Below are 14,803 nucleotides of genomic sequence, written 5' to 3' on the forward strand. Positions count from 1 at the left end.
GTGAGCAAAACTAAATAATCAAATTACACTTCACTTTCCCAGAGATGGTTTGCATTATTTTGGGAGCTCTTGTCAAGTTAAATTTGTTTTTTTTCAATTAGTGATTTTAGTGCCTTTAGTTAATCAATGCTACAAAAACGGGTGGGGCTAATATAGTAAGCTTGCGATTGGGTCTGCAGGACTATGGGCGGGACTTTGATGGCTCCGCCATGATCGCTACTGCGCAGGCGCGTCATTTTCGCAAGATGATTTTCGCAGTGGCCGTGCTTAGATGTGGCTTCATTATAGTGGAAGGAAGTGGAAACACGTTATCCATCTTTAATACAGTCTGTGGGCGAAAAAATGACCTGCACCTTATGTAATTAGAACACTTTTTTTTCTTTTTTTATAAAAAACTATATATAAAAAAATATGCATTGCTACTACTATGCATTGCTAAGAAATTTAAGGTGATATTTTGACTTTTTTCACCTCAACAATACATCAACGGAAAGCTTATTCATTCGGCTTTCAGAAGATATATAGCTTTCAATACCAAAAAAATGACCATTATGGCTTGTTTTGTGGTCCAGGGTCACAAATATTCAGAAAACTAATAAGACATCAAAGTCATGCGACCATATTTCATCTATAGCCTACATTAAGCTTTTTTACTTCCAGTGACTGTATTTATTTTTTCAAATAATCCAATGGTAAAGATGATAATGCGCTTAAACACGAGCCAACATAATAAGGCCATGGTACCTTAAAACTGGCTTTGATTGTTTTAGCGTATACATAAATTCTGGGAAAGTCATATTGTGTAAAAAAAATTCTAAATGATTTAACTTCAATGATTTCCTTGAGTCAAGTAAGTGGAAAAATAACGCAGCTAAAATTACACCCTTTTCTGCAGATGAATGAAAAGTTCAGATAACAGGAACAGAACCGAAGCATCAAAGGGCCTTTAAAGAATGTGCCTGGCAGCTGGTTGGCTGTCATAAAATTTATATGAAACATCACATGAAGTCTCATTCAGGCAGGCCGATAATGCCAGGAAATAACACTTCTGACATCGCACAACCCTTCGTTTTTTCCGAAAAATGTTGATGAGTGTGAAAGCTGGCGACGTAGACTATAGGCCGTGGCGTATTTGAAATGTACAAGCTGTTAATATGAGTTTTATGAGGGATTTGGTTTTTCGCTTACATCACCAGCTCCTCTGGACAGTGCATTACGCACGGCTTTAATGAGGCCCTGTGTGGATTAGTTTGGCGTTTTTAACATTTTTACACTGTCTAATGGAAATCCACCCTGACTGAGAGAAACCTGCGGAGAACAGGCCTGCTCAGAAACTCCATGCTGGTTTCACGGCAAGCAGAGGCCGAAAATAGCTGCAGTCACTAGAGGGTCTGAGCAACACATCTCACGACAAAGAGGCCCGACCGCAACGCAACTCGAATCAGGGCTTTTACCCGTTATACACGTCGTATGGCATGCCCGGCTGTCCGGGACACCAGCTTTTGATCGGTTTTAACAGCTCCTAAGAAGGGGTCAGGCAAACAGAAGCAGGCTGTGGCAGTAAATAAAGCCAGCTACAGAAGCGAGGCCAGAGCAGGGCAGCACTCAAAGTGGCAAGTATTTCATAAGCGTGCCAAACAGCTCACTGGGTTTTATTTGTAGACTCGAGCTCTCACCTACTGAGATCTCATGGCTGCGATAATCAAACGCAGCATTTGGAAATTGAACTGGGTCGATCCAGCTTTTCCATGACATACGACTCGCATTCATACTGCAACGGTCTGGCTTAATTTTCATGTTAGTCCATCTGGAACAAGGAACGGTCCAAGATAACGTCCTGTTTTGAAGCAGAAAATCAGTTACTGGGTCTCAAGCAAGTGGAAAACTTTGACTGCTTTTGCGTAGAAAGTGCTTTGTTAGGTTTATTAGTTAACATTAGTTAACATGAACTAAGAACGAACAGCATCCATTAACCTTAGTTGATCATTTCAGCATTTATTAACACACTGTTAAGATCATAAGCTGTTTGTTAACATTAGTTAATGCACTGTGAACTAACATGAACAAACCTTTGAACGACTGTATTATATTAACAGTAAAAAAGAAATAGCAAACATAAGTGTAGTACAATGTATTGTTCATTTGTTCATGCCAGTTATTATGTTAACACTTATTATAAAGTTTTACGGTTTGTATCTATAGACAGATAGAGACACACAGTAATACTTTATAATAAGGTGTCATTTGTTTATTATAGAAAATTATAATTTAAAGGAACATACTTATTTGTAAAATGAGAGCAATGTTGTTTTTATTATATTTATTGCTAGTTATCTGCATAATAAAGTTTATATTTTATATAAAAATTAATTTCAGAGTCCAGAGTACTTTTTATCTTTGTGCTATTTCAAAAAAGTGAAAAAAAAAAAAATTTATTTGATTAATTAAAGTGTAATATTTATTTTTGGGTCCTCGTTAGAGTGTAATTACACAAATAAGAACTGAATAATTTTATGTAATTATTTTAGGTTTAGGTTTAGTGGTGGGACAGTTTATTATTACTACTGTTATTATCTGTAACCGGTTATTAGTATGCTGTAAATCAGTAGATTAATAAGTCAAAAATAGAAAACTTTTTAACATTACTTACAACTTTTCAAAATATGTATATATTTTTGTTAATTTAATATATAATTTAAATTATCTGAAAAAAAAGAGTTAAAATTATATGTACAGCTAATTAATTTTTTTAAAGTTCAAGTAGATTTTTGAAGGTCTCCTTGTTACACGCTACATGTGCTTACTATTATAATAGCGATAAATCATGCATATTTAGATGCAAGAAACACTAAACCAAACCCTTATCTTATCTGTGGTTAATATTAACTATTACTTAAATTTATTAAAAAAATTATGGTCAAATGCATGTCAGATTTTTTTGCATGAAAGAGCATTAAAAATTCATTATAACCACATCTATAGACATCACTGAAGACGGGATGTCACTCACATCTAACATAATGAGGTCATTTAACAGTAACAAAGCACACCACTGTTTGAAATTGTATGCTTAGTTATGGTGGATTAATGTCTTCATATTACTAGCTATTATAAAATAGAGCAAGCAGCAGTCACAAGCTAATGCTCTAGTCGAAATGTAGCTCAAATGATTTCTAAAGGAAATAACATGTAAAATGCATCCTAAAAGCAGATTCTGTCACCGATGCTCGCCTTTTCTTCCTCTTGCAGCAATGTGTAACTGGTTTGTGCAGCTCGTGTTGCAGTATCCTTGTCCTTGGCATTAATCTCGGTCTGACAAACGGCAAATCAGCAGTCCAAGTGATGGCGTACAGAACGTCCTCTGTCCAATCCCCAGCCGCCCCGCAGATGTGCAGAGCAGACAGGCATCTGTAGCGCAGGCATCAGCCAGAGCACAAACCAACACAAAAACACTCACAATAACTCATCCATTTGTAAAACGGTTTATTCAGCATGCTAAAATAACTTAACACCTACGCACTTTAGGCCTTTCAGACCACCGGAAATGACACATCCGCCGTTTTCAGGAGACGTTGAACATTACACAAGTCACCTCGATAAATAATAAAGGCTGCCGTGAGATATTTCGCAAGGACAGCGTGAAGATCCTTTAACGTGAAGAATCCAACTATGCCGACTTGTATTAAAGCGGTGGTGGGGAACAGTGAGGGATGGAATGGAGAGGAGTATGCTAAGAGCTGGCTGATTTATGGCAGAAAAACACGGAGGAGAACAATGACTTGTGGAGGCTCGTGGGTGAGTTGGCGGCTCTGAAGTAGATGTAACTCTCTGTTGGGGTAGATCGGGCAAGCTGGGTCAGCGCCGAGGGCCAGAGTCAAGAAGATCTTTTGCTTCATTGATCTTTGCTGCCAAATACGGGGATCCACCTGCAGGAGAAGCAGCCGTTTATATCAGTGCGCTCATGTCTCCACTTCACCCTCTTACTCTTTAAAAGTTTTACAACTCTGCAAAAGCTTACAAAAAATTCTGAAATTACACTATCCTCGCTATTTATTCCTATAAATGTAAACACATTTTCTTCATGGCACAGAATTTAAAAGTGAACGAGAAATTAAAAAAATGTCTTTTAATAATGCATGATTCATTAGTGCACATCAGACTAAATAATAATAATTATCATTTATTCACTTCATTTGACACACTGCCATCCAAACATTTGGGGCTGGTGTAAACATTTTTTCCCATGTTTTTGATATATATATTTCTTTATGCTTTCCAAGGCTGCATTTATTTGCTTTATTTTATTTATTAAACATACAGTAAATATTGTGATGTTTTAATTTAAAAAAATATATATATATTCTATTTGTAACGTATCCCTGTGATGCAAACCTAAATTGTCAGCATCATCAGTCTTCAGTGTCAAATCATCCTTCAGAAACCATTCTAACACGCTGATATGAAACAAATGAATATCAATGTTGAATAACCATTTGTGCTGCTTAATCATTTAATGGAAGGATCTTGGGTTTGGTTGTATGGATTATAAATGTCATTAGTGCCGCTTTGATGATTTTAATGCATCCTTGCTGAATAACTAATTTCATATAAAAACATATATAAACATCATAACATTTGAACAGTAGTATGTGACACCACATGGATAAAATCAAGCCCCACCCTACAGTTTCCTCCTCAATTAATATCCCAATCCACTCAGAAATGTCATTAAAGACATCAAATGGGTCACAAACTGTGTTTCACACTGACTTTAAAGTCACTTTGAAATTAAATGGAGCAACATAATTCATTTCCGTTCCCGAGTCCACAGGCTCAATTCTATCTTGATTTGTGCTGCCTGCATTACAGCTCTACATCCACAAGCTTTGTAGCGAAGAAATCTCTTCGCTTCCAATCACTGACTTCCAGCCCACGTCCGTGCTGTATAATGGGAGAGTGTGGCAGGAAGGGGGTAAAATGTGCTATAGCTGGCAGCGTGTGATGAGGCACACCTGGTGCCTGCTGCGCCTCATCATGCTGCTAGAAATTTCCATTGCATCTTTGGTTCAGTGAAACACGTTCCACGAGTGCGAGGCGCCCCGGAGGTCCAGAACGCAGTCACAAAGACAGAGCAGACTTTACCCGATGACAGCTAGACCCTCGCATCTGTACTCATCACTTCCTGCTCGCTGCGCAACGAGCCCCCAGCACATTTACCTCTCATCTGCTTCCTAGCAGTTTGTGAAATAAAAATGGCAACCACTGTTTTCTTTACTGCCGACAACCTCTTCTATTTATTACGTATTGATCGCTGATGCAGCCACAGTGCAGTGCGACAAGTTATATACAGAGGGGGAAATAAGTATTCAAAACAAGTTTTCTTTAATTAAACACAGTTCCAGTGCAGCACTTTGCATTAAATGTCGACCAGACAGTGACATTAACTCAAGAAATCACAGATGGAAAAATCATTATACATTCAGGTATGGGTTTTTTTCTGTTGCTTCGCAAAATCCATATCATTGAAGGTAAGATGAATGGAGCCATGCACACATGCATTATTAAAATGAATCTGTTGAGACCTAGACGGACCTTTCAGTGGGACAACAATCCAAAACATTCTTCAAAGAAGACTCTGAATTGGTACCACAAGAATAAAAGGAAATGAAAATCTTCAAACCTAAAACCAGTAGAGCATTTGTAGAGGAAACTGCAGTTTAAGATTCACAAGAGAAATGGAACATTTAAAATTGTTCATGTAGGGAGTGTCTTGAAGCTGTCATGAGCTGGGTTTCCATCCTAAGTTGTGAATTTAACTATTAAAAGGCGGCATATGATGTTGCTAAAAAAAGAACATTGTGTGTATTTGGAGTAATGTGGTTTTGTGTTTTAAGTTTCAAAAACACATCTGTACATTATTGTTTAAGCCCAAGTCCCTGAAAGAGGTTGATTTGCACAAAGTTCATCATTTTAAAAAAAACAGATGAGCTCTGATTGGTCAGCTGTCCAGTATGTTGTGATTGGCCGAATACTTCCCGCCGCCATGACACCAAAACAATAAAACAAAAGAGGCATTTATTGCATCCAGTGGAGGCCTAATTACTGATATCATGAATTAGTACTGTCTTTGTATGCTTCATGTTGCATATAGCCACGTAAACATAACACCATCTTGATCTGAGAAACGACAAACAACAACAGCACTACAGTTCACTGCTCAAAACTCGTGTCTGAATAGAGAGTAGCAGATTATTTGAATAAGAAAACGTAGCTTACTTAAAGGTTTTGAGTCAGAAGCGCCAGACTGTCCTTGCAGAGGTGGTATTGTCTCTGTGCACAGCTAGCATAAGCCCATACTAAGTTCAGGAAATGCGCTGAACACACACTAATATTGGTGTTGAACTGTTTTCAAACTGTGTTGTACAACTTAACCACTGATTTTGACTTGTGTACTTTTTTGGAAGCACAGAGAAAGTAGTTCTTCAGCGTCTTCAGTAAATTGCACTTTACTACAGCTAGAATAATAGCCCTTCTTTCCTTGTATAAACATTTTGGTGGTGTTATAAAATAGACCCCATACCATGACGTTTTGAGAATTGGGAGCGTGTTTAAGAGAGCCGTTTTAAACAATATCTCTTTGGTTTTGAGACTAAGGCTTTACAACTTTGGGATCTTATCAATGCACTGACAGCCTATAACACTCCAAAGAGAAAGGAAAACTTGAAATTGCATCATATTGCTTAAAACCTTTGCGAATAAGCACCATTTTCAGTCAACGAGGGAAATATATAAAACCGTCCTTAGCTAAACTGGTACTAAATATCACAGAAAAAGCAATAGAAGTCACTGAATATAATCATTTTTCAAATTCAATAAATTACTTGAGCAGACGAAATGCATTAAATGCAGTCATTGATTTTGGAAGCGAATGTGTTTGAGAACGCAGTCGTGGTAGACTCTGCTCGGGCATTTCATAACCACGAAAACATTTCAGATCATGTGCAACAAAACTGGCATGTAGATTACGCAAAATGTATTTTCAGGTCCCATCATTTAAATTCAAGGCTAATAACCCTTTTTTCGCAAAAGTCAAAAACAACATCAAGTGAGCAAAAACGTTTGTTTAAAAATTAGGCATTTCATCGCTCATTTCTGAAATGCTCATTTTAAAAAAAGTATTATTTTGCAGCAGTAAAGTATTAAACATTTTCAGTTTGCCATTTTTTTCCAATGGCATTTTACTTTAGTACACAATGTTTTTATGTATTGTAATATAATTCCTTTATTTGTGTTAATTTTCAAATTTCACGTGAATTGCTGTATTATAACTGTGTTTAATTAAAGAAAATGTTGACGTATTGCATACTTATTTCTCTCACTGTTTATATGTGTGTACTCATTTTTGTGGTTTATGAGGACACAGATTAGTTTAAAGACAAGGTTATGACAGAGGTATTATAATTTGAAGGTGGTTTATGATGACAATCAAAAGACTTAAAAACATAAATATACATGCATAAAAACAAGGTGATGGAAACAATAAAACTATTAAATTAAATGTTTTATGACAATGATTAATTCTTGACATTTGGTCGATTTTGACATCTTAAATTGCTAATGACTGTTATACAGTGGTTCATGAAGCCAAGGTCACATGGGGTTAACCATGAACCAGAGAGTTAACGCTGAATGACTGACAGCCAAAGTAATAATAATGATCAGATTGTTACTGGGTGACAGACACTGGCTTGTCTAAACATGACAGACTGACGTTCTTAATTCAGAAAACATCAACAACCCCTGATATATTGGTTTGACCACTTGTAAAGCTCCCTGTGAAGATGTGAGGAAAAAAGTTGAGAAGAGACAGAAATAAGGAAAAAACATTACGACTGGTGTATTTCCCAGGAGACCGTCAGACGGGGAAAGGTCAGTATCGTCACAGTGCTGTTCCCTGAATCTCACCAAAACACGCTCAGATCACATGGAGCCCTGCAAAAATAAAATATAAAACCCCTCACTAAATTCAGGAAAATAAAAAATAATGTAAAACATTATTTTACTGGGGTCCATGTGACCTTGGCATGTTTTCTTGAGATTCAAGGAACAGCATTGTGGCAAGGATGACCTTGCTCTGCTGAAGGACTCACAGGATTTACGCAAAGCTGTCCCTCCCCAGGATCCTGAAAGCATCCATTGTGTCCGTACACACACACACACACACACACACACACACAAACTCAGTCCCTGCTTGCACAAGACTATCCTGATAAGCAACAATAACAAATTGGAAAACACACAGGAGAGTGAACAGGTAGCAGGGAGCAGGGCCTGAGGAGGCTGCTAATCTGTCTGTGTGTCAGAGGAAGTGGAGCTGTGCGTTCACAGCCTGCAGTGATGCACTTAATTACACATTAGTTCTTCTGCCAATATAATTTTGCCCGGGACATTTCCTATAGACGTCTTGCAATTGTTCTTAGTGACTCAGCAAAAATTTGATTCATTTCGATTAAATCAATTCAGTATATATTCCGATCAATTCATTTAACAATCAAAACAATGACTGAACAGTTTGTTTGTAACATCAGACAATTATCATTATTATTATTTTTAAATAGTTTCACACATTATTTCATATTAAAATGTTAAAACTCAGAAACTGCAGGAATTAATTATGAAGGGATGAAGACGTCAAATTAAACATGAAAGACCCAAAAAGCATTAACTTGCAAAATACTTTGTAAACATTTGTTTGACAGTATACAAAAAATTGCAAGTAAACATGTTGTGCCGGTGCATATAAATGCTCATATGAATAATTTAATAATTATTCTTAGGTTATTTTTCTTTTGGAAAACACTAAAAACTTGCATTTTGGATTACTAGTTTGTCTCTCTCCCTCTATGGTAACGCTCAGGGCCGGCCCAAGCCTTTATGGGGCCCTAAGCAGAATTTTATTTTACAACTATTGATCAATATCTAGCTAATTGAGGCATAATGATATTGGATACAAAATGATATAAAATGTTATATTACATTAAAATGACTATTTGCTGATGTTTTGATGTTCAAACATGAACTCAAACAAACAGATACCCTACCTAGGCTATGCTAATTAACTCATTAACGCCCAGGTCTGATCTGATTAGGAGGTATGCTTCAAAGCTGCCTAGGGTCTCAATGCTCTTCACTATCAATACAGCCTAACTGAAATAACGAGAACAACCGCAGTTAGCCGGACGGTGAACCTGGGCGCTTGAACCGAAACCTGTCCTTGTTTTGTGTCCTGTTCCGCTACCACTGTCAGCTGTACTCGGAGTGGAGACGAACCAATCAGAAGGTCCGCTTCTTGCTCATTCCCCGACACCAAGGGTGCACACCCACCCAGCATTCCTTGCTTTCACGAAGCTGCTGAAAAGACAGCAGACGAGACCATAGTATGAGACGGAAAAGCGGGGAGCGGCCCGATGGCGTGGTAATAGTGCTACAGGTTCTGACACGCGTCGCCGACCAGAGCCGCGCATTTTGGATTTAATTCTTTCTATTTAATCCTTTTATCTAAATATGTGATAATTTCCATTTATTTAATTTTTTTTTTTCACGCAGTCTCTTTTAATGTTTTTTGAGCCTTATATGTGTTGTTTTTATTTATTCGCTTACCAGCTGTGGCTGAGGCCCCGCGTTGTTCAGTATGCATTGTATTTGAAACAATCGAAACCTAACTTATGTGTAGACGACCTTGATTTGAGCGTAGGGATTACACTCAGTACATACGCCGCTGAAGCTTAAACCAACCTTTCTTTCTGCTTTTTCATGCATCGCTTTTCTACCATCTACCTTCGGTACTTTCATCTTAACTGACGGAGCCAGCTTGCCGTAACGTGGTCCTCGCGGGCTCCTGTAATGATTAGCCAAGATATAAATACAGAAATATATACACACACACACACTAAGCAACAAGTGCTTCTAAGCTCTGTATTACAGGCCGCTGTCTGGCAATGAATGTGGAGGCTGATGTATATCCGCTGAGAAGCTTGTGCGTAATAAAACTCGCTCGCCGGCATGACTCTGCTGTGAACACACAGGTTTTCATGCATGCCTATATTTCATTTCGCAAATCTCATCAGATCGGTGACTGCTTGCGGGTTTCATTTCACAGACAGATCAAAGCGTTGGCTATCTGTCCCCGAACCGAGCGCCTCCAACAACGCAAATAGCATGTGTGGTTTTGAAGTCGTAGCACTTTCTGACAACGAGCCTAGATGTGAGCCGAACAAATGTAGATACACGCACGCTTGGGATGCAAATACGTGGGCGACTTTATATGTTGTTGTCGAATATGATAAGCGCAGATGCAAACAGACCCTACAGTTCATTAAGTTGAATCATTTTCAAATACTTTTTTTTTTAGTGAGTGTTTAAAGATGAATGGGCGCGGTTTACAGTATAGCGTTTTTTAGAGTTCGCTCTTTGTGCTGTTGAAGCTACAGCATCAAATGCCCGAGGCTGAGGATGGCGTGCTTGGGATCTTGTAGCAGTTTACTTTTTGTGAAGATGCAGGTCAGGCCGCTGTAGGAAGAAGCAGCGCGGGCGGTTTGCCAGACCAGTAACGAAACCGGCTGTCCGTGAAGACACTACAGTGTTTAAACAAAGCCGCTTTTTAGCTGTGTGTCGAATTGGTGCGTAGATGATTCGCAGAACGCCAACCATCAGATTTTTTTCGTTGCAATGGGACAGGCAGGGTTTGCACATTTTCCACACTTATCGCGACTTTCGCGCTTTATGCGCCGACGCGGAAGATCTGGGTCTAGAAAATGCGCTGGAAAGTTTCTGAGGGAATTGTTCACACGATGAAAATCTCTGCTATTCGCCGCTCCTAATGTCACTTCAAACTGTTAACGCGAACAACTTTGGCTAATCATTTCTAGAATGCGCCGATGCAAATTCTACGCCGACGCTGTCAGGTTTCAAGTGATCGCAACAAAAGGTTCAGAGGAAACATGCGCCCCTTTCAGTCCATCCATACCAGAGTTTTGCGAGATAACCAGAAAGAAATAAAGTAGAACCTTCTGCAGAGATCTTTAAAATGCATAGATTTCGCTTGATCTGCCACTTCTATAGCTTTTGTTTGAGCACTTTTTTTACAATTTTTTTTTCGCCTTTCAGTTCTTGACGAAGCCTGCTCCAACATTCGATAGAATTTCACACCCTGCTTTCTAAAACAACACCAGTGCTTAGTACTTTTCTGTTCCTAAAGGTTTTTTTGATTATTTAATTGTCTGGTATTTTAAAAACTTGGCTTTATCTCAATCCTATTCTGGGAAGAAACGTCTGACTTGGGAGGGCGTTAACTCTAGTTACGTGAAAGTTACACGTGAGAAACTCTCTAGTTACGTGAAAAAGCGATTGTAGGCTAAGAATTCAGGAAATAGTCAAATCGTGAGATATGAACTTGCTGGGCTGTTAGAAATAAGTCAGAATTATAGATTTTACTTTTGGCCAGCATGTGAGTCAACATGAGGGAGGGGGGGGTGAATATTGACAGAAAAATTATTTTTGGCCGAACTGTTTTTAAGGCTAATGAAACGAGCTACCTAAGGCCCTGGATTCTTTATTGTAAATTTACAGGTCTCACCAAATGTGTAGATAAACTGATGTCTCTGTTGTAAGAAGTGTCATGCTGTAGGTCCAGGGTTCTGCACGCGCGTGTGTGTGTGCGTGCGCGCGCGTGTGTACGTGTGTGTGTGTGTGTGTGTGTGCGCGCGCGTGTGTACGTGCGTGTGTGTGCGTGTGTGTACGTGTGTGTGTGTGTGTGGAGTGGACAGACCTACGAATGTCTGGATTATTTGCCGACCACTTCTTTAAAGGACGTGCAGCTGATCGGTTTATGCTTAAACGCTTGTAGTTCGCGCCCCAAACAAGCGAGTTTGAAACCGTGCAAAGCTTCTGTAGTCGGATATTCAAACATGCAAAAGGTTTTTCCCCACCTATCCCGCTTCCCGTCAGCCGATTTCACATTGACGACGGGAAGGAAAAAAAAAAACAGGTTTTCTCTAAATGGATCCTTTATTTAAAGGGGAGAAAATTGTGCAATAGATACACTATAAGCACGATGGCAGCTATTTGTTGTCAATAATTATTTTGATATTTTTGTAAAGTTTTAGAATAATCATCATCATAATAATCGTCTTTCCCATTACTAGTGTTTTTCTCTGGCAGGCTGCTCATTTTACCATCGTTGTTTCTAAACTAGTGGTGTCGATCACCAATGACGGGCAACTTCACCAGCTTAATGCTAACTTGAGGAATGCTGTCTTATTGTTGTGTTTCCACCTGCTTTCACTTTTTGGGCCATTCCTTGGTTATTTTGCAATGTGGTGGTAAATATCGTAGAGTGGCATTTAAAAAAAAAAATAAAAATACTAGCAATGCAATTCTTACCTATAACCTAACAATACATGTATGATATATACATAGACGAGATGTTGTTGGCTAAGGAAGGACTTCAGAGAGATTTCTAAGATGTTGAACTCATGATTTTATTGTTTATTTTGTGTTTTTAACTTATGTGGATGCCAATCTAGTTGGCTATTAATATGTAAATAATTGCAAGAGCAGTTCAGCGGTTCAATGATGATGTTAATAAAAACCAAACCTCTCTGTTCCTCCAGTGCATGCTTTTTCTTATTTAAATACAAACGCACTTTCTACCAATTTAATAATGGAAAAACATCCGTCAGAAATTTCCGAGGAGGAGGCTGACTTTTGTCGGTAGTTTCAGAAAAGAAAGCATTTCCAAACTGGCACGCTGCTCACACAGTGATTCAGTTGAACTCTCTCATTTTGCCAGTGTTTTTAACGTATCCATGCGATTATTTTGCTTGTTTTCATTTATCCAATTTAGCACAGGATTTTGATCAATGAACTTTTGAAATACTACGTATGTTTATGGGGTTGCAGTGGCTAAGAGAAAGATGTGTCTGTAATGTCCTCACCAAAATATGTTGGTGCTGAAATCAGCCAAGAAAAGTGTGCAAAGCAAATTAAAAACGATGCTCTGATCTGGTAAACCGTAAGGTTGTTCTTTTACTAGAGATTTCCTACAGGTTGCACTCTGACTTCTTTGCACAGCAGGCCGCTTATTACGAGCCTGCATTTATTTTTTTGGTAGTCTGCTTTCAACGCAGAATAAAGATATAAATAATATTCCCTTAAGAATTCTGAGATATAAAACTCACGATGCTGAGAAGTTGAGAAGGATGTAAACGCCGAATTGCGTTGAAAAGGTCTTGAGGAAAAAACGATGAAAATAATGGAGTCGCAGTTAACTTTTTACCTGCTGGTCTTTTACAGCATTTAACATATTAACAGAATTTCAAAAGCCTCTTAGGATGTTAATTGAATTAGAATTTTTTATTTTCAATAAAGATTTTAAATCAAATGAGCTGAATTGAAATTTAAATGAAATTGATATAGTTGTGACTATTACGCGGCATGTGGAAATAAGATGAAGCATTTTTAGAAAACCTTTTAATTAATAATGAATTAGTAGTATCCAACACAAGGAAACGTTTAGTTATGGTTTGCCTACTTTAAAGATTACAACTTGAATGGAAAACAATTTAGAAGTGATATTTCGATGTAAATTTTGGATTTTTCTTGTTTTCTTCTTACACACATATTTTCACCACAATACATTTTTGTCTCTTCAAAATATATAATAACAATAATGCAATAATAACACAGAGTAAAACTGTTCATTGTGCTGAAAATGACAGAATCTTCTTTCTTAGAATATTTGGTTACTTTCTGAATATTTGGCTCTTGTGCATGCAATTAAACACGCAATCCTTCGTATTTTATACGCGTTCAGAAACAAAAGATCTGTTCTCAGCGAACCTGTAAAGTCGCAATGCTGGGTTATAACAATAAACCACGGTGAAACTCCAGAGAAGTCCTACGCTACCAATAATTGAAAGAGTCAAACCAGAATGCGTCAACACGCTGTTTCATCATGCACCTCGTCGCTGCCAATATCTGCTCGCTTTTTGCGTTTCAGCGCGTCGCTGCCATTTCACCCGACGAAGGACTCGAGCGGCGACCGACGGTTTTTGCGGTAGCGGCGACGCAACGGGACAACAATACGACCCTTAACCGGTTTTACGACTTCAACCTGCTTTTTTAATCGGCATCTAGACCCAGTCCGCGTGGTTTGTAAAGAGTTTGATCCGAAAACGGAGGACAGCGAACAACCAGCTGGCAAAATGTCGTCTGAGGTTAAATCGAGAAGCCAGAGAAACAAGAACAAGGTAACGCGACAACTGCATGCTTAATCCCACGTTTTGCTGTTATATTGCTAAATGAGGCGGTAATGGGGTGTTTTTGTGTGCGTAATGCATTTTTATTAAGGTTAGCTAGATATATTGAAACGCGAAAGGTTAAAGGACGAACTTGTTTGTTTGGTTCGTGTCCCGATGAAACAAAGAGTCACTGATCCAAAATGGAGGAAACGAGCCAGTTGAAACATCACGCACGAAATGTGCCTGATATACAAAAATGAAGCGCGTAGACGAGGATCTTTGAACCACTTTGTTACGCAACAAATCCAGGTTGAGTGTCCTTTGTTTGCTGCGGCCTAGTTTGTTGCGCGTTTGGTCAATTTTCTTACCCGTTGCAAACCACGAATTGCTCCCAGATGCAGCATCTAGCAAAAGAAATTGCGTGCTTTTTTGTTCTTATCACTTAAAGAAAATAATAAAAATAGTTTCCTGGTGGCTGCGAACTAAACCTGTTACAAGTTGTT

At 38.4% G+C, this 14,803-nt stretch overlaps 1 protein-coding gene across 1 annotated transcript in view; it reads right to left on the reverse strand.

Moving 5' to 3' along the window:
• Positions 1 to 3,466: 3,466 nt before the first annotated feature.
• LOC122351418 (dnaJ homolog subfamily C member 15-like) overlaps positions 3,467 to 14,803 on the reverse strand; it is a 217,026-nt gene continuing 205,689 nt past the window's right edge. Inside the window, exon 6 of the mRNA XM_043248476.1 lies at positions 3,467 to 3,926. Within this exon, the coding sequence (XP_043104411.1) occupies positions 3,856 to 3,926 (71 nt within the window). The 3' untranslated portion in view covers positions 3,467 to 3,855. The remainder of the gene's footprint in view (positions 3,927 to 14,803) is intronic.

The sequence above is a fragment of the Puntigrus tetrazona genome, chromosome 9 (genome assembly GCF_018831695.1).
Source record: "Puntigrus tetrazona isolate hp1 chromosome 9, ASM1883169v1, whole genome shotgun sequence".
NCBI classification, from domain to species: Eukaryota; Metazoa; Chordata; class Actinopteri; order Cypriniformes; family Cyprinidae; genus Puntigrus; species Puntigrus tetrazona.